Here is a 24,612-nt window from a genome sequence, read left to right as displayed (position 1 = left end):
TAGGTAAAAACCCCACTGACTTCAGTGGGAGTTTTGCCAGGATAAGGTGTGCACAATTTAGCATTAATATGACTGCTTCTATATCCTGATTTAGATTTAATAATAATGTAATAATAGTACATCCACCCAATGTGTTTAGAAAACACTGGTTGGCCATGATGGGCCAGACTAACTTGATAATGGAATGTTTGCCTGTAAAAGTTCCAAAAGGGGCAGGCCTTGTTTATGTTATAGATCTCTTGAGCCTCCTCTTGACGTGCATCACTCAACTTCTAGGCATCCCATAATCACATGGAAGATCACTCATCCTTTGCTGTGCTGGCCCTAGGATATAGAACTCTTTGACCCTGGCATCCATCTCTTCCCTCCGTTGGCCCATCTTTCCGTCTAAATTATTGTCATTGTTGATCCCTTCCATTGATTTTATTTGGTTGAAATTTAAGGTTTTATTTCTTCTTAACATAATATAGTCACAGAATCATAGATTATTAGGGTTGGAAGGGACCTCAGGAGGTCATCTAGTCCAACCCCCTGCTCAAAGCAGGACCAATCCCCAAATGGCTCCCTCAAGGATTGAGCTCACAACCCTGGGTTTAGCAGGCCAATGCTCAAACAACTGAGCTATCCATCCCCCCCCAAATACAGTATTGTATTTTATTTTATTTTACTGCACAGCATCTTGAGTACCCGGGTGAGCTGATCTTTAATTTATTATTATTTCACCTTTTTAAAAAATATGCTTGTGTTAGGTGTTAAGTGGCTTAGCATTAGTCTGAGATGACCGGGTACAGCTCGTACATCCTGCAATCTTGTAAGTGCACTCAAGAAGGCAAATTGACTCACAACGTCATCATCTTAAAATAGGAAGTCATGAGAAAGGAAAGAGTTCTGTTATACAAATGACAAGATATTCAATATGGTGCTCTAATGTAACTCTTTTCAGTTCAACCATGTCACTGAATGTACCATGCAATTAAATGCCTATATGAAATTAAAATACTAGAAGTCAGATACTTACTGCTATATTGTTAAAGAACCTCATAAACGTCAGTGGTTTTTATTGCGTGCACACTTTAGCTTCTAGAGATACCAAGAAACATTTGATTCTAATGGGAAAATGATGTTCACTTCAGAATTGGACTGGCCATTAGTATCCCACCTGAGTGATGTTTTCATGGAAGTCTGAATTGCTGTACACACTGAACTACAAGGACTGGGCATAAAAGAGATTTTAGTTTCTATGTTGTTTTAAATGTCAGCGAGACGGAGCAATTCATGCGTTATTCAAAAACATAGCACGTAAAGGCTTCGTGCCTCTTAATACTGGCAGGCGTAGGCAATTTTCAGTTTAGTTCAGTTTTTTGGCAGTAGAAACTGAAAAGTCCATTTGCCAGCATAGTTTTACCCTCCTCTTCTAGCTTTTGATACTTTAGTGGAGTTTAACCATTAGGGTCTCCTTCTACCAATTAATGGTCAGAGAGTTGGACTCATCTAAGCTGTGGAGCAGAGAAGAGCGGCAGAAGGGGTTGGAAGAGCTGTGGAAGCCTGGATCCTCTCCAACATCTCTCTGGAAATGGGCTTCCATGGCTAGAGCATTTGGCAGACTCTTGTAACCTACCTCCCTGCATTGCTTCTGCGGTGGGGCCTCCTAACACCACTGGTCACAGGAGCAGTTGATCCAGACATGCTACAGGCTCAGCAAACACCTCACTAGCCTACTTTCTGTGCTCTCTCTGTACACAGATCAGATATGTGAGCATAGCTCCCCCAATAAACCCACCAATGCCACCACCGCTCCCCCAGCCCAGATAGTGTACAGGTAGTCCTCGACTTTATGACGTTCGACTTAAGACAAACAGCACTTACGATGTTTCTGAACTGACACCCTGATTTGACTTATGACCATTGGTTTCGACTTATGACACTCTGTCCCGCAATGGAGTGGATTGCGGTTCTGAGTTACAACGTTTCCACTTACGATGCAATTTTCAGGAACCAATTGTGTCATAAGTCTGAGAACTGCCTGTAGAGCCTTTTACTGAATGAATGAACAGGTGGAAAGACCAACCAAGGGAGTGGGGAGAGGCATAGGTGCCTTTTTACTTTTACTTTTACCCTGGAGTGCTCCAGCCCTGCTCTACTCTGAGGCCCCACCCCCAATCTGCCTCTTCCCTCAAAGCCCCCCCTTCCCTGATGCTCCTGCCCAACCACCACTCACTGCTCTCTGCCCTTCCCCAAACCCCTTCCTGAGCCGCCAAACAGCTGTTTGGTGGCGCCTCCAAACTGCTGATCAGCAGTGCCACTGAACAGCCGTGCCTGGTGGGTGCTGAGCCTATGAGGGGATACATGCCAAAAAGAGAAAGAAAAGTTTAGGGGGTGTTTAGTAGTTGTGGTATGGTAAAGTGGGAAGAGGAGTAAATGGTGTTGATTGCTGGTGACACAACTTTTCATTCCTTTTGTGGCTTAGTGTCAGGCGTGTTGTATCTGTGACATCCTCCACTCATTCACAAGGTATTTTTGGTGTGTATGAATTAAAACTTCAGTGCTTCCCAATGTCTTCTAAGCTGAATACCCTTATTAAAACAACAGGGTTTATCTCACATGATTTCCAAATCTGCTGGTCTTTGCCAGTACAATATAGGCCTACTGTAGACACTTGGGGCCAGATTGTCAAGAGATCAGAGCTCCAGCAGCTCCTACTGTGTCACTTCCGTCATCTAAGTGAGGGTCAGATTTTCAAAAGCGCTCCGTGTTCCATTGTGACGTACATGGCCAGTTGGTCAAAAGAGCTCAGTCCCCTGTGTCCTGAGTTCTTGCGAAAAACCTGGCCACTAAATTAGGTGCCTAAATGGGAGCTCAGTGCTTTGAAAATCTGGCCCCCAACTGTGGGCACTGAGCCCTTCTGTAAATGTAGCCCTGGTTGTGAATGCTGAGCCCCTTCTGAAAATCCTGACCCTAAACCAGAGAAGGAAAAAAAAGAGCTTTCAAGCTAGTGTCTGGTATGTTTGAAGATGGGAGTTTGTCTTTCCAAGACAGTTTCTGCCAGGCAAAGCCGACATAGGCTTAATGGTGTGTTTTTCAGCCTTGGAAATGTTAACAAGATTTTAGTGTTTGATTTGGGGCTTCAAATGAATGAAAACAAAATTATGGGATTTTCATGTGTGGTATTGAACACACACACTTTTGCATAAGAGATTTGTGTTTTGTAAATTATACCCTTTAGCCATATCACTAGTCATTAGCCTAATTTAAATTTCAATACGATTCTAAACTTCTATCATTAAAACTAACTAGCTCTTCACTAGGAAGTTGCAATCCAGAGGGTGAGGTGAGAGTGATATTATGAAGTCAGACTATGATTAAATCCAACTTTTATTTAGCGCACCTCCTTGTTCTCCCCTGCAGTGATACAAAAGCAGCCCTTTTCTGATGGATAGCATGTCAGAGTGTCCCTTTTTTTAAGTGTCCCACAGGCCACTTGCTGCCTGCTGTTTCAGCTAACTGCTGTCTGTCATGTATTGCTAAGATTTATAAAGACACCGCAGGGATCATCTTACAAGCACCTTACTTACAATGTGCTCCAATGCAGAAGGTCAGTCCAGGAATTACCTGTGCAAGCGGCAAATGTAATCCTTAGAACCAAATTCAGAAAGAAGCTTTCCTATGTATTATTCTTTGATTTGTCTTTGTATTCTTGATGTTATGGGAACAGAAAGTTGCAACCACAGGAGCTGGGTGCAATCATAGGAGCTGGGTGCTCATCTAATGTGAGGCAGAGAAGGAGGACTAAGGACAATATGCTTTCCATTGAAGCCAACAGGCCAGACTCTGCTCCATGGCAGCTTTTCTACCACTGGAATGGCACTGGCTGGATCTCCCCCAGGAATAAGGAGTATTCCAGTGGTACAGAGGGTGCTGGAGGTGGGGATGGGAAGGAAAGGGCTGAGTTGGCAGCAAAGGATGTGGCTGGAGCAGACTGCACTCCAACTATTCCTGGCAGCACAGCAGCCCATTGGGGGCTGTCGTTAGCTGCTCTAACCTAGAGCAAGCAGCTCTCAGCAGGGCCCAGTGTTTCGGAGATGAAATAGTGGCTTTGCTCCATCCCCTTTTCCAAGACAGGAAAGGAGTGTCACAGAATTTGGACAATTGTCTTTAGTGGGAGCAGGATAAAGCTCCCAGTGTTATCAGAGGAAACAATAAAAATCCCAACATCAAATGAGAAGATAAAAACATGAAAGTTAAAGAGAAAAGTAAGCATCAGGATTTCAGGTGTGCATAAAACTTGAAGTTATTGGGATCTGTTCTTATCTAGCTTAATCATGGAAAATGAAGCCCCATAACTATAATAAGTTAATGACTGATGCTAGGCAGATCGCAAAAAGGAAAACAACTCTCCTACACAGATCTTGACTGTAAAGGCCCAATTCTGCAGAGTGGGCCCTCAGCTTCATGCCCTCAATTCCCCCTCCCACATAGGACACATACAACACCTTGCAGGACAGGTAGCATAGAAGACACAGGACACTAAAAGCTCATTTGTTTAGGAAAGGATGTCCTTATTGCAAGCTTCTGTCTTCTACCAAGTAGTGCTGGAACCACCGTTGCCAATGTTGGCAGCAACAGCTTGTGGAAAGATTGTCTGTCCTCTTTGTCTGACTGGGCATATGTATAGGTAAGACTTTACTAGAGCTTTAGATGAAAAATGTCGTCTCTACAAAATTGTCTGAAGTGACACAGGATTCCACGGGTTCTAGTTATATATTACAACATTAACAGGATTGCTTATGTCATAGAGAACAGTGGGAATTTTTTTTTAATGTTCATTTAATTGGATAGTCTTGTTCCCTTGATATCTTAAGCACATCAACAATGCCCGTACCATTAAAGATCTACCCAGAATTAACAGTGCTGCATTTCTTCGATTCTATTCTTGATTGAAACTTATACTAGAAATACCTTTATTCTTAAGAATAGCATATATACCAGAGTACATAAAGGACATGTTATGCTAAATGCTGTCCTGTATATTTGCTTTATGCAACAAGTGAGAGATGTAGATCAAGAATTCTAAATTCCCATCAAATGAAACTGAAGATTAATTGCAAAATCCTTCAACGTACTTTTTTTGGGGGGAAAAAATGGTAAACTGTAAATAAGCATTATGAGATTTTTCCAAATTTCCATAGCCTATAATTAGAGTTACTGAACACTATCAAATCTGCAGCACCAGTCCAAACAAAGAGTTTTTCTTGATTTAAGATACATACACAGATATATGAAATTTGTGTAATTATCAATAGTGGTTTTGCCTCCCTGTTTAATTTCAACAGCACTAAATCAAGGCTGTGCAAGACTTTCATATACAGTGGAATAATTAATTGCAAAATCAGAATGCCTACAAGGTTAAGCAATAAAATACAAAATGGGAAAATATTCATAAACACAGGATTAAGTAGTTCTGCCTGAAGTCTCAGGATAGGGATGGGCATGTCTTCTCATTTAAAAGGAGTGATGCAACTGGATTTAACTGGATTCTAATTTGAATTTTTGCATACAGCTTTGACAAATTCTCAAGTTCTGTTTTCCAATTACGAACAGGTGTAAACAAAGGCCCCAATCAGGCAATCAAATCTATGGGAGAAGACCCCTTGTGTTTACACAGAGCTTGGTTGACTTTAGTGGAGGTCTACATAGGTGCACAAGTCCACCTGCATGGATCTGATTGCAGGGTCAGAGCTAAAATAGATAATTCCTAGGATCATGGGAACTTCTGGGAAATGTCAAATTCTGCAGAACTTTTTTTGTGGGGGAATTTTTTGAAGCTATTTTTTTTTCAAGGAAATTCACTCAACCCTGCTCACCTTCCTTGTGTGAGTTGTCCCGCTCACCTGGAGTCAATGGGAGTGCTGGCATTTACTTCAATGGGTGTAATATCAGATCCAAGACTCAATCACTACTGTACTTCTCTATTATAGAGATAAAAGACATTTTACCCCATCAGAACACTTAGATGGGAATCAGGTACTGTAAAATACCCAGATTCTCTGTTCCAGACCTAAGTAGGAGACTTATGGTTTAATATATATATCCCATGTCTGCATCCATATGAGTTAGTACTTTTGTATTTTTCTGTAAATGCATAATTATATATGATCATGAAACTAGAACTCTCAGCATTAAAAAAAACCCTCACACACATACAACTGGCAGCGACAATGTTCAGTTTCTATTGTTCTATGGAAAATATTTGCCGCTCTTGCAAAAATAACACTAATCTGTTCAATAGCTGGATTATTTTAGAATTAGCCAGAACACTTACTTTTTGTATTATTATTGGTACTTGAATGTTTAATTTTAGAAGTGTGAATCATAGAATTAAAGCTCTGTTTTGAGAAATTATGTTTCAAACATAGCTCTCCATGCCATAAGAAAATACAAAGGGCAAGATGAACAAGTGGCCTCCTGCCAGGTAGCCCCTCATAGCCTCCGGCCACCCTACAAGTATCCCCTGGCCTCAGTTTTCCTCTTGGGTCCCCAAGCCAGCTTATCCTCTAGCCCATTAACTTACTTTATTATCAAAACATAGTGCAGAGAGTCCCTAAAAAAAGTCCCAAAACATAGTCCATATTACCCCCAGTGCATGGAATCCACAAAATCTGACCTTGTTCTTACCATACCCTGGTGTCTTCTACCACACCTCCATCCCCCTGCCAAGACAACCATCCCAGCCCTTCCTTCTGGGGTGCAAACCTACTATTCACAGCTGGAACTCCCACAGTCTCTGTGCTGGGAGCATCCCACACTACTCCAGGTTCTCTCACTGCCTCACGGTCCTGGTCTCTGCTGCTGTCCCTTCCTTAAGCCCTCTCTAGCCCTTGACTTTGGCTCTCCAGCTTAGGTCTATCAGGCATCTCCTTCTGCTGTTCCTCCTGCCTTCAGCCGTCCGCCCCTGGCTCTCTGGCCTGGGGACGCCAGCCAGCAGATACTGGGCAACATTGTGGTCCACATGATAGCTTGGGTGGGCTTCTGTAACTTAGACAGGACCCCAGGACTATTTCATAGATTTTAAGGCCAGAAGGGACCATCATGATCATCTAGTCTGACCTCCTGAACATTGCAGACCACCTCCCCATCCACTTCTGGCTGAGTTACTGAAGTCCTCAAATCATGATTTAAAGACTTCAAGTTACAGAGAATCGACCATTTACTCTACTTTAAACCAGCAAGTAACCTGTGCCCCAGGCTCTAAAGGTCTCTGTCAATCTGACCGGGGGAAAAAATTCCTTCCCAACCCCACATATTCCTTCCCGACCCTGAGCATGTCAGCAAGACCCATCAGCCAGACACATGGTAAAGACTTCACTGTACTAAGTCAGAGCCCTCCCCATCTAGTGTTTCATCTCTGGTGGTTGGAGATATTTTCTACTAGCAGACACAGATGGGCCACATGCCACTGTAGGCAATCTCATCATAGCATCTCTTCCATAAATGTATCAAGCTCAGTCTTGAAACCAATTGGAGTTTTTCCCCCACTGGTCCCCCCGGAAGGTTGTTCCAGAACTTTACTCCTCTGAGGGTTGAAACCTTTGTCTAAATTCAAGCCTCATCTAAGTTATGCTGAGGGCCTCTCCAGACCCCAGAGCTTCCCAGGATCAATAAGGATCAAGGGTGGCTTAAAAGCACAATGCCTACCCTTTCCCCTATCATCAGGCTGCAGGTTCTGTGCTGCACCTCTTAGGGCAGGTCTACACTGGGGTGGGGGATCGATCTAAGATACGCAACTTCAGCTACGTGAATAGCGTAGCTGAAGTCGAAGTACCTTAGATCGAATTACTTACCGTCCTCACGGCGCAGGATCGACGTCCGCGGCTCCTCATGTCTACTCCGCTACCGCCGTTCGCGTTGGTGGAGTTCTGGAGTCGACAGGAGTGTGTTCGGGGATCGATATATCGCGTCTAGATGAGACGCGATATATCGATCCCCGAGAAATCGATTGCTACCCGCCGATCCGGCCGGTAGTGAAGACGTACCCTTAGAGAACAGAATTGCACCCAGAATTTTTTTAAAGAGTAAACCTATCTCTACCATTTTCTTCAGGCCCTGCCCCCAACTAGAGATTTTCAGAAGCATCTTTAAGAAAAAATAAATTAACAATTTGAGTCACAATATTTTGTAAAAGCAGCAAAGAGTCCTGTGGCACCTTATAGACTAACAGATGTATTGGTGCATGAGCTTTCATGGATGAATACCCACTTCGTCGGATGCAGACTAACATGGCTACCCCTCTGATACAATATTTTGTGTGTGCTACAAAAATTATGATTATTTATTATTATTATAGTGCCTAGGAGATCTAGTCAAGGCCAGGACCCCATTGTGTAAGGTGCTGTAAAAAGGCAGAACAGACAGACAGCCCCATCCCAAAGAGCTTAACATTTAAATATAAAACACAAGACAATACATAGATACAGTCAGACATAGGCACACATGAAAACACTGAAGCAGTTGTCTCAACACACACCAACAGCCTAACCATTAAAATTAATCATGGGCCCAAATCAGAGTTCTTGCCCTGATATCTACCTGCGTTGTGCCCATCCTTCAGACTCACATATGTTTTGCAGGTTAAATTCCCATTTTTAGAGAGAAACATTTATGGCCCATAAAAGCACTTTAAAGGAGCAAAGTAGAAATAATCTATTTTATATCTGATCAACAGATGTACAGCACCTAGAATGAGGTTAACATATAACTTACACAGTAGAAGATGCTGGCACAAACGTGTCCTAATGAGAGTGAGAGCTACACTGGTCAATAGTCAGGGCTTATTTTTGATACCATAACATGGTGAAGGCTATTGCAGGAAACCTCACTGTGATTCAGCAGATTACAAATACCACTACTCCTGTCCTATGAAATGGACATTATAAAATATAGATGTGAAATTATAATTTGTGGTGTATTGATTACTTTTTCACTGTAAAATTTCAGCTGTACTGTTGCTTTTCCTGTGTTTATTTTGCTTTCTGCATTTGCTCCTCATGTTCTTTCTCCATCATGTACTGAAACATCATCCCATGCTTGCATGGCTATTGTGTCTGCAAAAGCTTGGTATCTAGCTCACTTCAAAATAAACCTCAGCCAGCCAAATGCACACTTGACCTATAATGTTTCTAGTAATATTGGCATTACAGAGCATCAGTTAATCTTGAGCCAATCAAGGTAACTCCTTCATCGGCTACCTGGACTGCAGTTCTACCTGTGTGTGGTCCTTAAACAAAACAATCGTAAACACATATTAAAACATAAAATGGGTTCTATGACTTTGGTTTCATTCTGAAGCAAGCAGGCCAACGTTAATATCCTGAAATAGCTAGTGTACAAGGCTGCTAACAAGAAAAGATTATATTGGTACCATGGACAGTTCCAAACTCCGGAAAGGACGTTTGCATCATATCTGGAATTTTTCTCCTATATAATGACAAAATCATGGTGGTACAAGAAAAGGGGGTGGGAATGTCTAATGGCTGATTTGACTCTCTTCCCCCATGTGGCCATGGCTAGGCTGGCAGAGTAAGCTGCTAATGACTCTAAGCAGGTATCAACTGTGTCATCATTAACATTACCAATGTGGATGTATGACTTCAAAGCATTAAATTTCTGGTCTCAGAAAACATGGCTGGTTTGATCTTGCTATGCAGCCAAGCAGTAAAAATGTCGCACACATTTTCTGCGCCTATCCAAAGAAATTTATCTTTCACACCCTACTTCATGCCATATGTTGGAAGCTGAAAGAATGAAGGATTTAGCTGTCAGTCTCTGAAGGCAGTACAGGCCTTATTCCAACTCTAGAGCGCATCGGATCTGAAAGTATGACATTTCGCTTTCGCTTCTGTCAGCACTATCTGCAGTGTATCACTGGTGCACTGCTGAAAATATTCTTGATAGGCAGATCATATGCACTGAATAAAGTGCTTGTTAATCTCTCTTTTTAAAAAAAAAAAAAAGAATTGAGAAGAGGGGTGGCTAAACTCTTTAAGCGAATCTGGAATGCTTCCAGAATATGAAAAATATACAAGATGTATCCACACTATATTTCTTAGCCAGTGATGAAGTGAAACGTAATGTTGTAGCTTCAAAAAGCAGCCAACAAAGTCATTTACAAGTTTTTTTTTATTTTAGCTACACTTTTTTCCTCCCCTCCTATTGATCTAGACTTAGCCATGCAAATAACACCTGCTAATGACTGCCATAGTGAACTGCATAAGATAAAATGGGCTAATATTGAGGACTGAAATTCCATGTCACAGATCACTTTGGAAAGACAGAAGTATTTTACTGCTCTTGTAAACTACTATTCAATGAGGCTGGTTCATATGGGTTATGAGTCTACTACAGCTAGCAGACAATGGAATTAATCCTTTGGCTCAAGCTGTAGAAGTTGATGCTTCTAAGTGCTAGAGGTCCTGGAGTCTAGGTGCTAGCGTCTAAGTGCAAGAGCTAATAAAAAAACATTTTCCCCCTGGAAAGTTTGAACAGAATTAATAATTAAAAATGCGTTTCCTCTAAATTTTCCACAGAAAATTTTCAGTTGAAATTCAAATACTGAAATATTTCAGTTTTGGGGCATTTGGTCTTCTGACAAAACACCGCATTTCCCACAAAAAGCAGACACTTTCCATTAAACATTTTTTTGGTCAAAGAACCAATGTTCCAAAAAAAGAATTCTGATGGCAAATTTTCAGCCAGCCCTAGTCTTGAGTTCAATCCCAGTGATGACCCATGATCGTGGTTCTTATCCCTGCCCTCATCTTCACTACAGATAACATAACTTTATTTTTCTTCCCCCACAGCTAGTACAACAGATTCCTGCACCAAGTCAGTCATGTTTAAGGAGTCACACGAAACCAAGAAAATGAAATGGAATAATGTATTTAATTAGACCGCCCACTGCCCTAAGAATAAAATCTTTGAACATGAAACCCTTGAGATATGAAATTACTCATGAAAAGAGGCCACTGACCCCTTCCGGTGGCGATCCCCTTGTCTATATCTTACCATTTTCTCTTTGTAAGCGCATTCCTTTTGTAGGACCTGGCACATCAACAGAAGGCTACACTAACGATTTCAGAAACACTTGAAATGCTGCCTTCTGCAGTGAAACAAAATCTGTGTTTTGGATATAACATTCCATTAGGATCAAAAAGCTAAAGTAATTTTAAAAATCAGGCACCCTCACCTAGGAGGAATTTACACTCTAAACAGCATCCATGTCAAAATCATTTAGACGCCACATATTTTGTGTCTACTAATCTTTGCAATCAGTGCTCATCATTTATCCCACCTCACACAGCAGCGGGATGTGCAGGGCAGAACCAGACATAACTACCTGCAAAGGAAACCAGAGTAAAGGAGATAAAAGCCTCTCTTACTCCAGCAGACAGGCAGAATCTACTTGTATAAGAACAACACATTTGCGCACAAAATCACAGCAAGTGCAAGCACAATTTTGCATGGATTTTTACATGCAAAATTACACACATGACCTATTGAAAATCAGGGCCTAAATGTTCACAGCAGATAATAGTCTGCCTATAGCACACAGCTAGCTCCAGTCCCACCCAGAGATGGGTCCGATAGATGAGATTACAAAATAAGTTTTCTCCTTAACTTGCCTTCTCAGGGAGGGTATAGAGGAAAGTCATTGTGGGGCATTCGGAAAACGCACCTGTGTGAAAGATGCATACTGGGTGGGCCTAACTTGCCTGGGACAATTTAATTGTAAGACACAAAATGAATAGCACTCTCTGCCATGTCAAAGTGTGTAGCTTCATTTATCGGCGCCTAAGCCATTTTCAGTGAAGCAGAACTGAAGTGTTTACGTGAAAGCCGCTTATGTGGCCAGCTACTCCAGACTTCTCACTTTAAAGCACCGTGAAATATACACCCTATAATGTTATTTTCAACCTGTGTTCCAGTCACTCTAACCAGGGCTGGGAATTAAGGACATTTCTCAACAGCTCCGGCTGGCAATCACAGGGAGACCTTGTTTCATTTGGGATTTGATTGACTTTGTGTGCCTAGCCCTGGCATGCTACATGGGTCTTTGGAAATGCAGAGAATGTTCATCACCAGTAGCACATTATGACTGTAGCCAGTGATGTTGTAGTTATAGGGTGAGGAGAGACTTTCATTGCTAAGCCTCTGTTAAAAGGCATGCATCCGACAAAGTGGGTATTCACCCACGAAAGCTCATGCTCCAATACGTCTGTTAGTCTATAAGGTGCCACAGGACTCTCTGCTGCTTTTACAGATCCAGACTAACATGGCTACCCCTCTGATACTTGTTAAAAGGCAGTTATAGTTTTATGAAAACATTACCCTTTGGGTTTAATCTCAGCCCAAAGGTGAGTGCTATTGGCATGTTTGGAAATATGTTATATGGTTATGTCTAAATCTACCTGATTCTATTTATCTGACATTAATTTGCTTGGTTAACTCACAATTAGATATTTTTTTTAAACTTCTCACACTTTTCCCTGATTTGGTTCTTAATGAAGGCAGGTGCCTTTGACATATTCAAAAATGTTTAATTTTTCAATCATGAACTTACAAGTGTTGGAATATTCACTGCAAGACCTGTGCACAATTCTCTGCCAACTTTCCAATATACAGCTGCACTCCAGCTAAATGCTTTAATATACAGAAGATTCTGTTACATTTACTTCAGTGATGAGGTGTTCATATTAATATATTAAGTAGAGGTGGTAAAAAATTTCTGACAGAACAGTTCAATATCATATCAGGTCACATAATGGATAAAGTTGAAAGAAAGTGCTTTGATCTTATTGAAATGAACCATTTTATTAAGGTTTTGATGATTCCAATATGAAATTTTTCGGAAATTTAGTTTTGTGGGAAATTTTGACTTTTCATTGAAATTTGGGATGAAAGAAAATTTTAAAATATCAGAATTTTCTGTGGAACAGAAATTCTGAGTTTCCAACTCTAATACAAGGTCCAGTTCTGCCCTGATTTATCTGTATCACTGCTATTTGTATCAAGCCAATACATATTAATGAAAGATGAACATACATGTTGGAGAGCAGTCAGACTTCTGAAGGCAATTTCATCTCTGGTGTAAGTCTACTGGGCACAATAAATTCCCATGGAGCCCCGTGCCTGCACAGCCCGGTACTAAGACATAAGATTGGTGGACACATGTTGAAATAGATCATAATGTATATGGGCATGGGAAAAAAAGGTCTATTTTCAGCCCTTTGTATTCCCACGTTTTTCTTCAGCATTCAGAGGCACGTTAATCCAGTGGCTGGGGCACTGAGCCAACTATGCCAAAAGCCTGCTCTGTGACATTGGGCAAATTCTCTTACCTTTCTTTGTCTGTTTCCTTATCTGTAAAATGGGAATATTGCAACTCTCCTTTACAATGTGTTTTGATAGCTATGGATGAAAACTGCAATGTGAGAGCTCAGTATTATTAATTTCCCTCCATTTTCAGGTGTGTTTCTTCCCCGTTTATCTGGATTTAAGGGAGTAATATGTTTAATGAAGGGAAAATAGCAGATTTAACAGTACTTTAAAAATATTAATACTACTCTGGTCTCAGAGTATTTTTGTCTAGTGATTTTTGTGTAAATTCAATCAATTAAGTATTACAGAATCTGTGGGAAGCAGGTAATCATTTTTTCCATTTTACAAACTGGGGAGCTGGCACAGGGTGGGGACTGACCCAAGGGACACAGTAAGTAGGAACACAGAAATCACCACACGGGGTCAGACTTGTGGTCAGTCTAGTCCCAGTATCCTGTCTCCTACAGTGGCGAATACCAAATGCTACAGAAGAAGGTACAAGAAAAATCCTTGTAGTAGAAACCAGGAGGGGTCAGAGATACAGTTAACTTCGGAGTTTTATAGATTGTGTCAAGAAATAAAAGAAGGTCAGTAACAAAGTTGAGAATAGAAGGCAGGAGTCTTGGCCCTTTTATCTAACCGTTAAGTACAATATAGACAACTTTATAAGTCATTGCTATTACTGTCGTATTAAACACAGAAGAATTTTTGAGAACGCAGGATCTTGCAAATTTGCCCTCCCCTCCACTCCTTGAATGAACTGGGCCTCTGAAGTCTGTAAGCACGGCCTCAGAAGTTTCCTAGTTCAATATGTGAAGATTTACAAAGTTGGCCGAAAATACATCTAAGCAAATAATTTGGGATTGGAGGGACTCAAATAATTTTCTTATCCTTATTTCTCATTCTTCCTTTTGTAGGCTAAAAAGGGATTAGGGCATGTCCAGTTATCTAAAGCAAATCCTTTCAGCAAAACACTGACAAAGGGGAGTTGATACTTTTTTAAGCCCTGAAATGCATGTAGAAAATAAGTGTTCCCTGCAATATCGTAACTTCCAATAGTATTTGATGAGGCAAAAATCAATTTACCTTTGCTGCATTTCATTTCATTCTGTTCTAGACTTTTCTCTTTTAGGCTGTGTCTACACTGGTTTTGTGTTGTTGCTGTATTCGGTTTAAAAATCTCTAAGGACTGACCCCAAGCCCATTGCAGTCAATGACAGGCTTTCCATGTATTCAGTGGGCTTTTGAATCAGGCCATTAGAGAGCCCTAAAGAGAATCGTCCTGTGCAATGATGAATTCAATACCTGAACAAGTGCAAGTGCATAGTCTACTTAAGTTCCCTGTTTTATACAGTTCATAATAGGTTGAAGATGAAATGCTATATAGTATAAATATAAATCTGGAAGTCTCACACTCAGGGCCACCCGGGGGGGGGGCAAGAGGGGCAATTTGCCCCAGGTCCCGAGCCCCACAGGGGCCCCCACCAGAGTTTTTCGGGGCCCCTGGAGCGGGGTTCTTCACTCGCTCCGGGGGGTCCAGAAAACTCTTGCAGGGCTGGGTGCAGGAGCTTCTTCTGCTCCCAGTCTTCGCCGGCGGGGGGGTCCTTCCACTCCGGGGCAGAAGGACCCCCCGCTGGCGAATTACCACCGAAGATGGAGCGGGACCCGCCGCCGAAGTTCAGCTCGGTCTTCGGCGGTAATTCGGCGGCGGGGGGCTGTGTGGAGCAGTAGTTTGCTGATTGTAACAGAGAATACCTAAAAATAGAGGACAACAAATTGAGAATTGCACAGATGAAGAATGATTTTGAACAGATAAATGTCTTGTCTTAGTTTCAAGATATGTAAAGTTATGAGACTATAGGGATAAAGCCAAGAAAAGGATTTTAATGGGCATATCCTAAAAAGCACTGGGAAGGGGAAGTATCCAGGTTTAATAAGAAACTTGAAACCTTCTGGCACAGACCTGGAGAACATCAACACGAAGAAAATTACAGGATATATAAATATAGGTATCAAATCCAGTTCAACTGAAGTGATTATCACATTGGAGAAAGCGCAAGTGAAGTCACATTGTGAATATTTGTGCTGGCAAGTTGATAATAAAATATTTTCTTTAGAAATGGGGAGGAGTAGAAGAGGCCAGCTGCAGTACAAGCCTATTCTTTTCCAAAGAGTTTTAAAAGGAATCTCTTCACACACATCCCTATTTTACTTCTATTGAAAGCAGTGGTAAAACCTCCAGAGACTTAAATGGGAGCAGAATTCCACTTGCAGAGAAGAGCAGACAACATGTGGAGTAAAATGCCGAAGACAGCAGCTGAAGGAAAGAATATGAAGTTATATTAAAAGGAGAAACCAGTGCAGTGCCCTCACTTGAAGACTGCATCATTTCATGAAATACTCTGCCAAGATCTCATGCATCACTCAGCTCACAGGTCGATGGCAAATTTATTGGATTGGCTCATCAGAAAAGCAAATCAATTCAACTGAATATTAAGGCAAAAATGACCAAACTCCATTTCCTAAAGTTTGGCACCTAAATACAAGCGGCCCAATTTCTAAAGATGCTGAATCCCTGCAGCTCTCATAGTGATTAATGGGAGCTGTGGATGCTCAGCACCTTGGATGATCAGGTGACTTTTATTTAGGTGCCTACATCTGCAAAAGAAAAAGCTGACCCAAAAGCTTCATTTTTCATTGCAAATGCATTCTGGAGTATTTGAGTGCAGCTACTAGTCTAGACTCACTCCTCTGAAGAGTGAAGTCTTGCAACCTATAGCAAAAATGTTAAAAGCATAGCAAGGATAATGCTCATATATGCAACTTCCAACAACACCTCCCTAACCATTTTAAATCTTTAACATCAGTTATGGGCATAGGTGCCCAGAGTAATGTACGCAGGACATTGTGGTTTCCACACTGCAGATTCCCATGGGAATCAAACAGCAGACAGCTCTTTACTGTATTTGAGAGGATTTGTGGAGGGTGGGGAGAGAAAGAGAGAACTGCTGTTTGGAGACTATCAGTTCTGAACGGTGGAGCAGAAAGGGAAATTTTCCTGCTCTAAATAGAATTTTCACAAGTCAGATACACTAACGTGGTGCCCACCAAGAATGCGCATTATAACTGCATTCGAGGTGGGTTTGTAGTGTCAGATATGGTCAATAAACCTTTTGTTCAACTTATCCTATTTATTTTAAGACTAGGCTGTTCAGTGAAATGTGGAGAAAAATCACTTCTCAGCAGGAAAAATATAATCAGCATACTTTGTTCTGAGACCCAGTCCTTCATCCGTGGAGAGGAATGCCCATTAGTCAAGATTGGTGGATCTGATAAGTTGAAATAGGGATTTTTGGACACCTTCCATACACTGCACCTATATTTTATAACAATTCACAATACCCACAAAATGTTAACAGTGCTTTTCTTAAACTCGCATACTTTTGATCCAGAGGGTCATGATTAGCTGCACACCATTAATCTGCTATAAAAGGCTAAAGTCAAGGGGTGAAATTCTGATACCAGTTATGCTGCTATGAATCCACAGTAATTGCACTGAATTCAACACAGACTTACTCCAGATTTACTGCACTGTAAATTAAATCAGAATATGCCTCTACACCAACTTATTTTTTAGGAAAATAAGGTGAGAGTTCTAAGCAAACTATCAATTCAGAAATGTTTTAAAAAACAACAGAGGCCCTTCTAATTCCACATCAACTTACTTTAGTTTATATGATCCAGCTATCAAAGAGTCGGGTTACATCTAGCATCAATTTTTAGGGCTTCCCTACACAGGGACGCTCAAGAAAATTAATCTGAATTAACTTTAACAGTGGATTCATTAAACTGCATTAAATCCCATGTGTGTGGTGCTCTTATTCAGAAATAAGGTGGCCTTAATTCTTTAATTCTGAATAAGGGCAGCCAAATGGGGTTTAATGTAGTTTAACTTATCCACTGCAAAGGTTAATTCAGATTAGTGTGTTCTCATGTAGACTAGCCCTTATACTTAAAAAAAAATGTGAAAAAATATTGATCTGAGGGCAGGGGATACCCCGGTGCTAATATTGAGCATTGAGTCAACACCTGAGACTATTGAGGAATTAAAAAAAAAAAAGAGAACAAATTGAATATATGGGCGGCACCCATATATGGGCAGCATACCTAATAGTCATGGGATGAAATAAATTAAGGGAAATGTAGGAAAAAGTGTCCTAGCAAGTTAGCCCCTAATCAACAAGGCACTAAAGCAAGTGGTTAACTTTAGTGGGAGATTTACAAAGGCACAAATGGGAGTTTGGAGTCCAACTTTCAAAGAGAGTTGGATGCCTCTCTATCCTTTAGGCCTTTGAAAATTTTCTCCTAAACCTTTAAGTAATCCCCACTGACTTCAACAGGACTGTTCACAGGCTTAAAGTTAAGCACTTGCTTAAATGCTTTGCTGGATGAGGGCATTAGACTGTGGAATGGTCTCCCAAAAGCAATGATGGAAGCCCAATCACATGGGACATTAAAAACTAGATTGGTCAAGGCACTAGCAAATAAACTGTAGTGACCAATCAGTCCTGCACTGGAAGACAGGATGGACAACATGACCTCATGGTGCTTTTCCATTTCTAATTTTTACAATTCTGGGTACCTGAAATTCAGTTGTGTAACAACAACTTGAGCATTTCAAAACATTGCAAGTTGCAGCTTCAATACAAATTGAGTTCTCTCTCTAAAGTCTCCTTTTTATGCTCTAAATACAATAGCTAGTCATGTAACTATGAACCACTGTTTTAATTTTTTTTCTTTTGCTTCATCGAGTACCTACTGAGCAGAAGGTACTACCTGTGATAAACGCTACCTGTCAAGATTTTACTTTGATCATGCTTCAAGAGGGAAGTCTTTCCAAATCATTTGCTTGGAAATTTTTAATTCTTAAGTGGGTTGTTTGTTTGCCTCAAAGGTAGCACTAACCTATTTTACACAGTCAAAATCTATTTTTAAACCAAGCTCTCCTTTGTACTTTAAACCTTCTCTACAAATATTTGTTAGGCTCATTTTGCAAAATTAAAATAAAATGGATGATTAAACTATCCCCTGAATCAGCAACTTGGTAGCTCACTATTTATCCACTGGCTAAGGAAATAGGAACAAATCTTGCCAATGGCTCTGTTCACCTGAGTTAGAGTGTTGCGCTAATACTGTAATTTTTCATGGGCAATGAAGCCCCTCTAAGTGTGTCAAATCACAGACAGGAAAGATTCCTAGTTGGGCTTAAAATTCTATTTAAAGAGTTGAGTACGGAGCGAAAATCACCTTTCACCAATGCTTCCACTGGCTTCTATCAGGTGTCAGAAATAAAAGCAGGAAGTTTGGTGTGGGAGATGGTTTCAGAGGTCACCTCTACAGCTTACAGAAAGGATTTGCCTTGCTTCACTAAATCCCAGACACTGTATTTCAATTTTACCAGTTAAATGTCACTTCCCTGGACTAAAAGGAAGGGGTGCAAATTATCTACTGTGGTCAGCAGAATCTATGGCACAATGCATCACAGCATAGCAAATGCAGGAACCTCATTGAGCTTGTTGGCTGATAGGACAAATTTTACAAGACGGAAAGTAAAGCTGACCATTTTCTGTTAAAGGGAAACACTTGGAGATATGCCGATTGTCTGGCTTGTGTTCTTCCATTGCAAATGATTGATAGACTTTCTATTCAGAATCAAAACTAATTTTTCCAAGACTCTACTTATGCACAAATAATAGCAGTTGGTGTGATGGACTCATTCCTTAAAAGAAATTCTACTTCTAGTATGTCTGGTTTAATCAGAATTCAGTGGAGTAGGAGAATGCTACTCCTGGTACTGTAGCATTTGGCGTATGCTCCCCCATCTCTATGCATGTCGTCCATGTTAATGTCAATGGGAATTACATTAAGAGAGAAGGAACAGGCCCCCTACTTTGCACTGCTGTGCATGGACTTAAAGATTTGATTAAAATTCTTTTATGTGAAAAGAAAAATCTCTATAAAGGGGGAAAATAAGGCTGTTTTTTCATTTTATTTACAGACGTTTGTAAGTCTCCTTGAAACCTTAAGCTACTTTCACTTGATGTCTCATACCTCAGCGAAGCAGATGTGAAGAAGGCAGATATATAGCACTACAGCATGCACAGCAGGGTTGCCAACTGTCAATAAATTTATGAACAGTTTGCATATCTACGGGAGTTTTGTGAAAATTCTTATTCTTTTAATAAAATCTGGCAAGCCCTCCCGCATCTTGGCAGAAAATGCATAAAATTACAATCTGAGACCACACTTGTCTATTTCCACTTGGAAAACCTCCCTCGTCTTCTCCCCCCGCAAAACAAAACAAAACAAAAACCCACTCCTGATGCTGTTGGATTAGATCATTTTCACTTGCTGTTCTTAAATCTCCTATTTAAATTTCTCTACTGTTGTGAAGGATAACTGATGTTAGAAACTGGCAAATGAATTCTGCAATACATTGAATACTCTGGACAATGTGAAATATGATGCAAACAGATTTTAACTAGCCATGAAAAATAGCAAAGCTTTTTATTATTAAAAACAATTACCCTAAATTACTATTTTTTTTAAATCTATGGGCACCAGGAATTTAAAAATTATCATCTAAGATTGTCTTTATGATTAAATGCATTGGGGAAAAAACCCCTAATTTTAGCCCAAATACTGAATAGGCAGACTTTAAATGCTCAGTTTTTCACATGCAGTTATGCATTTTGTTTACACAAATCAGATGAACACAGGAAACATGTACTTACAAAATTTAAAGGCTGGGTTGAAACCATTCTGAACACGTATAAAATTATAAAAGGGCAAATTTGCACATATAGCCTACCAATTTATCTGGCATTGTTTTGTAAATGTGCCTGTTAACCAGTGTCCAACTGGGCATTTCCTTGTATTAATCAGTCAAGCTAAACTGCACAGTTGTATACCCAATGTACAGGCACAATCAGCAGACACACACAGAGACAGGTGCAATTGCTGAGGCTGGTTTGAAAATCCAAATCCAAGTACATTTAAAATATAGGATACTCAGCTCCTTCCTTTTCCAGTTAAATCCTAAATGCAGAATTCTTTGCTTCTCCTGTACATTCCAGACATTGCAAAGGCTTAAATTAGTGTAGACAATAAAGCAGGGAGACAATTGGAAGGCAGCCTTGAGCATAACCATCCTCATAGCCAGGCCTATAAATTACTATTGTAGTAGGGTGGAATTAACTCCCACTGTCTTCGCAAATGAAAGTAGGAAGACTGAAGATCCTTACAATTAGGAGCAGCGGTACACAAAGGCAGGGAGCTCATTTACATGTGCCATCCTCCCAGGAGGCTCAACTACTTGCTCACACGGTTGAAGGGGTTGTGGAGTAGCTGTAAGTTGACGTCCTGAACAGGTCGACCCACCACAGATCTAGGATCTGAGGCCCCCCAGGATTAGAACAGGTTATTTTTGTATGATTTATTAACTATTTGTTGTCATCATTAGATTACTACAACTACTATTACCATCACCACCGGGGGACCTAATATGACAAACGTAAGGAAGTTCAGCGTTAAGATTGCCACTGCACCCTCATTCAGGCATTCCAGGGTTTCCCATTAGCATGTGATGTTACAGTTCCTATATACTACATAAGCTATATGGAAAAAGTTAAGGATGGAGTCATAGCCTGTACCTTGCTTTGTTTGCCTGTGTCATGTAAAATGAGATTTTCATAATACATTTTATTATTTTCTAACTTCCTAAGCCTGAACATTAATATGAATTTAATCAACTGTAGAACTCTTTATATTTAGTATACAATATAGTTATATACACCTTCCTCCTCCTTACACAGCATATATACCCAGACTATATTTTTTGTGGGAAGAAAAATGTATATAACATGAAACTGAGATTAAATGAATTTCTGCCACTGCTGAATGAATCAGGAACTGTACTCGCTTTAATGCACTTTCCCATCTTTACAAAAAGACACTGAGTTTCTCAAAAGCTGCATGAAAAGTATTCCACATTTTTTGTACTTTCCCATATTTAGCTGTATATTTTTTTTCCAGGGAAAAGATACTGCTGAACATTAGCAGGAGCAACAGAGCACTCTCGCTCTACTCCTCCCCCTCTCTCTTTATATATATTATTTATAAGGAGAGCTGGTACCAACCCCAACATTTAGGTTGCCTGACCATTTCCATTATAAAAGATTCTTGTGACCTTTTTTATGAGCTCTGCCACCTCCATTGTTTGCAGCAGGCCTTTGAAATTCAGCAGGCAAAAAACCCTGAAGGCACAGAAGTGCATTTACTTGGCCCATGAAATTCTGTTTAGATTTGGCTGAGCTACAAGCATTTAAAAATCGCCATTCCCTTTCTATTACGTTATCAGCAAAAGGTTGGTAAATGCCAAAATAACAACTGTACAGGAACTTTCTAAAGCGCTGGGCCACTCCCAAAGCAGAAGCGCACTGCAGTGGGGATCTTGAACCAGAGAGTTTGTCTAGGAGGTGGTGAGAAAGAGTGCTAAACATCGTAACCTAACTAACTTTCTTTTAACATTGTTTTTTGTAGATAATGGTTACAAATAAAAGAACATACGACTATGATGACACAGTTCTGCAATGAATACAGTTGTTTGTAGAGGCTAATGAGAGAGGAAATTATTGAGAGACAACACTCATCACTGAAGTAGGATATTACAAACCTGCAGTAACAAATGCCTTAAATACCAGTAGCCAAGTGTGTACCAGTGGTTCTCCCTGTGTTGGTATGCATACAGTGATATTACAAAGTACAGCCGTTTCATTCACAGAGGGTTCAATTTAATTTGCCAGAAGAGGAAATTGTTTCATATAGTTTTGCACCTTCTGAGTTTGGGACAAGCCCCAAAGCAAAACTCAGCCAACACTGCCAAGTTTCATATGTTTTGAAACAAAAATAACAAATCCCTTCTGGCAACCTATGGAGAGACAAGTAATCACCCGAAACTCAGCGTGGGCTCATGAACCTTTCAGCAATCCTGGGCTAGGCTTTATATTTGTAATGAAAACTGAGAAAACTTGAGTTTCAATGGGTATTGAGCCTTGAAATGGAAAGTTCTCACAACTCTATTTATTATGGAAGTGCACTAAGTGAACTTGCAATGTGATTCCTAGGAACTGGTCTTCTAATATTGCCCTCTCCAGTGTTTCAGAGGGGAGTTTTTTTTACTGGTCATGTGACTACACCAAGACTTTTTACTCATGCCAATTCTGTCCTCAGTTGTACCCCTTCCAACTCCTGGCTTCACATTATAAAGTGTGCGTGCTATGCAATGCCTCATACCTGTGAGATAAGTATTACCACTGCACAAATGGAGAGAACACAAATGACTTGTTTGATTACATGGGATTCAGGTCAGTGTGCAACATATCAGGGTACAATCTAGACCAATAAGTAGCTGTGTCACCCCTGTCCTATAAATTAGGGTGCTGTAGCCTCCAACCTGGACTGCTCAAAAACAGCCTCCAGCATGTAAATCATTCCAAGCTATGTCTGTGTGGGTTACAGCCAGCCGTGAGTCCTACCAGCCTTAAAGATTAACGCAGGCTGACCCCAGCACATTCCCAGTCCCAGATTTCCCCCCATGTCCTGGCCAGCACAAACACATTAAGTCTATTGTTCCTCTAAGGGGATAATATTCACACAACTTGTTACCCCAAATGGAGTTACCTAGACACTTCAATTTAAACACACTGGATTAGCTAAAACCATAAAACATGTCTACTAACTACAAAGAGATAGATAATGAGTGAGCACAATTAATGAGGCATAAAAGTCAGAAATGGTTACAAGAAAAATAAAGATAAGATGCTTACTGGCGCCTAACAAACTATATTAGCTTGCTGCCATCATGTCAAAATTAATTCCCCACTCTGGTACTCCGAGTGCAGGGGCCTGCAAGGATTCTAAAAATTAATACTGGCCACTCCAGGCTTGTATTAAACTCCCAAGGTTACAGCTTTTCTCTGACCTTGGACTGGTAAATGCTGCCACCACTCAAGTGCAGAACCCCTTTGAGAGCCCAGGAAGGTGCAGTTGGGAATTCCTTCCTGTGGGGTACCCTCAAGCCCTTTCGCCCCCCTCTACCCTTTTTCCAGGGAAGAGCTGAGAAAGAAAAAAAAAGAAATCAGCTGTTGCCACCAGCTAATCAAACAACGTGCACAAACCTCTTAAGACACAAAAGTCCAATTCTGTTCTTAGAAAAGGTAAATCTGATTAATAATTAAAAAAAGAAAATACATCTGGGAACTCAGGCTATTGCTAGATTTTAAAAGAGCAACTACAAGGATTAAGCACCAAGAATAGCTTTCTTGAGGTTCAGCTTAAAGCTTACAAGCAAAACAAAAGCACCTGGGGTTCGCACAGAGGAATCCACAAGCCATAACGAAACAAAAGGGATAAACCTAATCACGTCTTCCTAGACATTTCCTGATCTACTTACATATCTGGGGTTTTAAATGAGTAGTTTCTAGGTATGATACTGATGATTTTTTCACACTTGGCCCAAGCTTCTTACAGCATAGCTGCTGCCCTGTCCGCCTCTCCCCAGGAGAACAACAGACAGAGTCTTTTTTTTTCAATTTAAAAAAGTTCTAGCCTTCCCATTGGCTCTTTTGGCCAGGTGCCCACTCCCTTCCTTTTACCTATGCAGAGCAGTGAGACTTTTTAACCCTTTGCAGGTAGAGCAATTAGAGAACAGCTACTAAGAGGGACTTTATAGCTACTGGCTGTCTGGGTGTCCATAAAAGGGAACTACCCCCTCTTTCATTTATCACTGTTTCAAAGCAAAGTTTTCTCACCACATGTTTCAGCAGGTTACTGACCAAACTCTCAGGTCAGGAGCCCTTCCCCAGAGTCTCATGGCTGCTTCCTTTGTCTTTTCAGGGCAGAGAATGTGATGGGCAGGGAGAAAGAGAGAGAGAGACCTTGTGGTGTTTGTCCCTCTTTTTTTATAATTTCAGTCCCCCTCTTCAAAACATTTCCACCTGGGAACCAGGAGCCAAAGAGTCTCTGTGGAAAGACATTCCAAGCTGTTTCTTTGCTAAAATGTAGATTTTTTGCTCCTAGCCCCATTGCTGCCAAAGAATAGCCACTTAGCAGGTAATGGTCCCTCAGTCTTATTTACACCAGGCTCAGGCATCAGCTTGTCCTTTGGCTCTGAGGAACTGG

The 24,612-nt window shown here is 40.7% G+C and overlaps 1 protein-coding gene across 18 annotated transcripts in view; it reads right to left on the bottom strand.

The window, feature by feature from the left end:
- CDH4 (cadherin 4) overlaps positions 1-24,612 on the bottom strand; it is an 823,907-nt gene that overhangs the window by 265,562 nt on the left and 533,733 nt on the right. Inside the window, exon 1 of one of the 18 annotated variants that reach the window (XM_039498108.1) lies at positions 11,059-11,095. The exons of the other annotated variants lie outside the window; for them this stretch is intronic. Coding sequence (XP_039354042.1) covers positions 11,059-11,080 — 22 coding nt within the window. The 5' untranslated portion in view covers positions 11,081-11,095. Of the gene's footprint in view, positions 1-11,058; positions 11,096-24,612 lie in introns of those variants that run through there. 18 annotated transcript variants of the gene reach the window in all.

Source organism: Mauremys reevesii, linkage group 13 (assembly GCF_016161935.1).
Source record: "Mauremys reevesii isolate NIE-2019 linkage group 13, ASM1616193v1, whole genome shotgun sequence".
Classification (NCBI taxonomy): Eukaryota; Metazoa; Chordata; order Testudines; family Geoemydidae; genus Mauremys; species Mauremys reevesii.
This window is presented reverse-complemented; position numbering and strand designations above follow the sequence as displayed.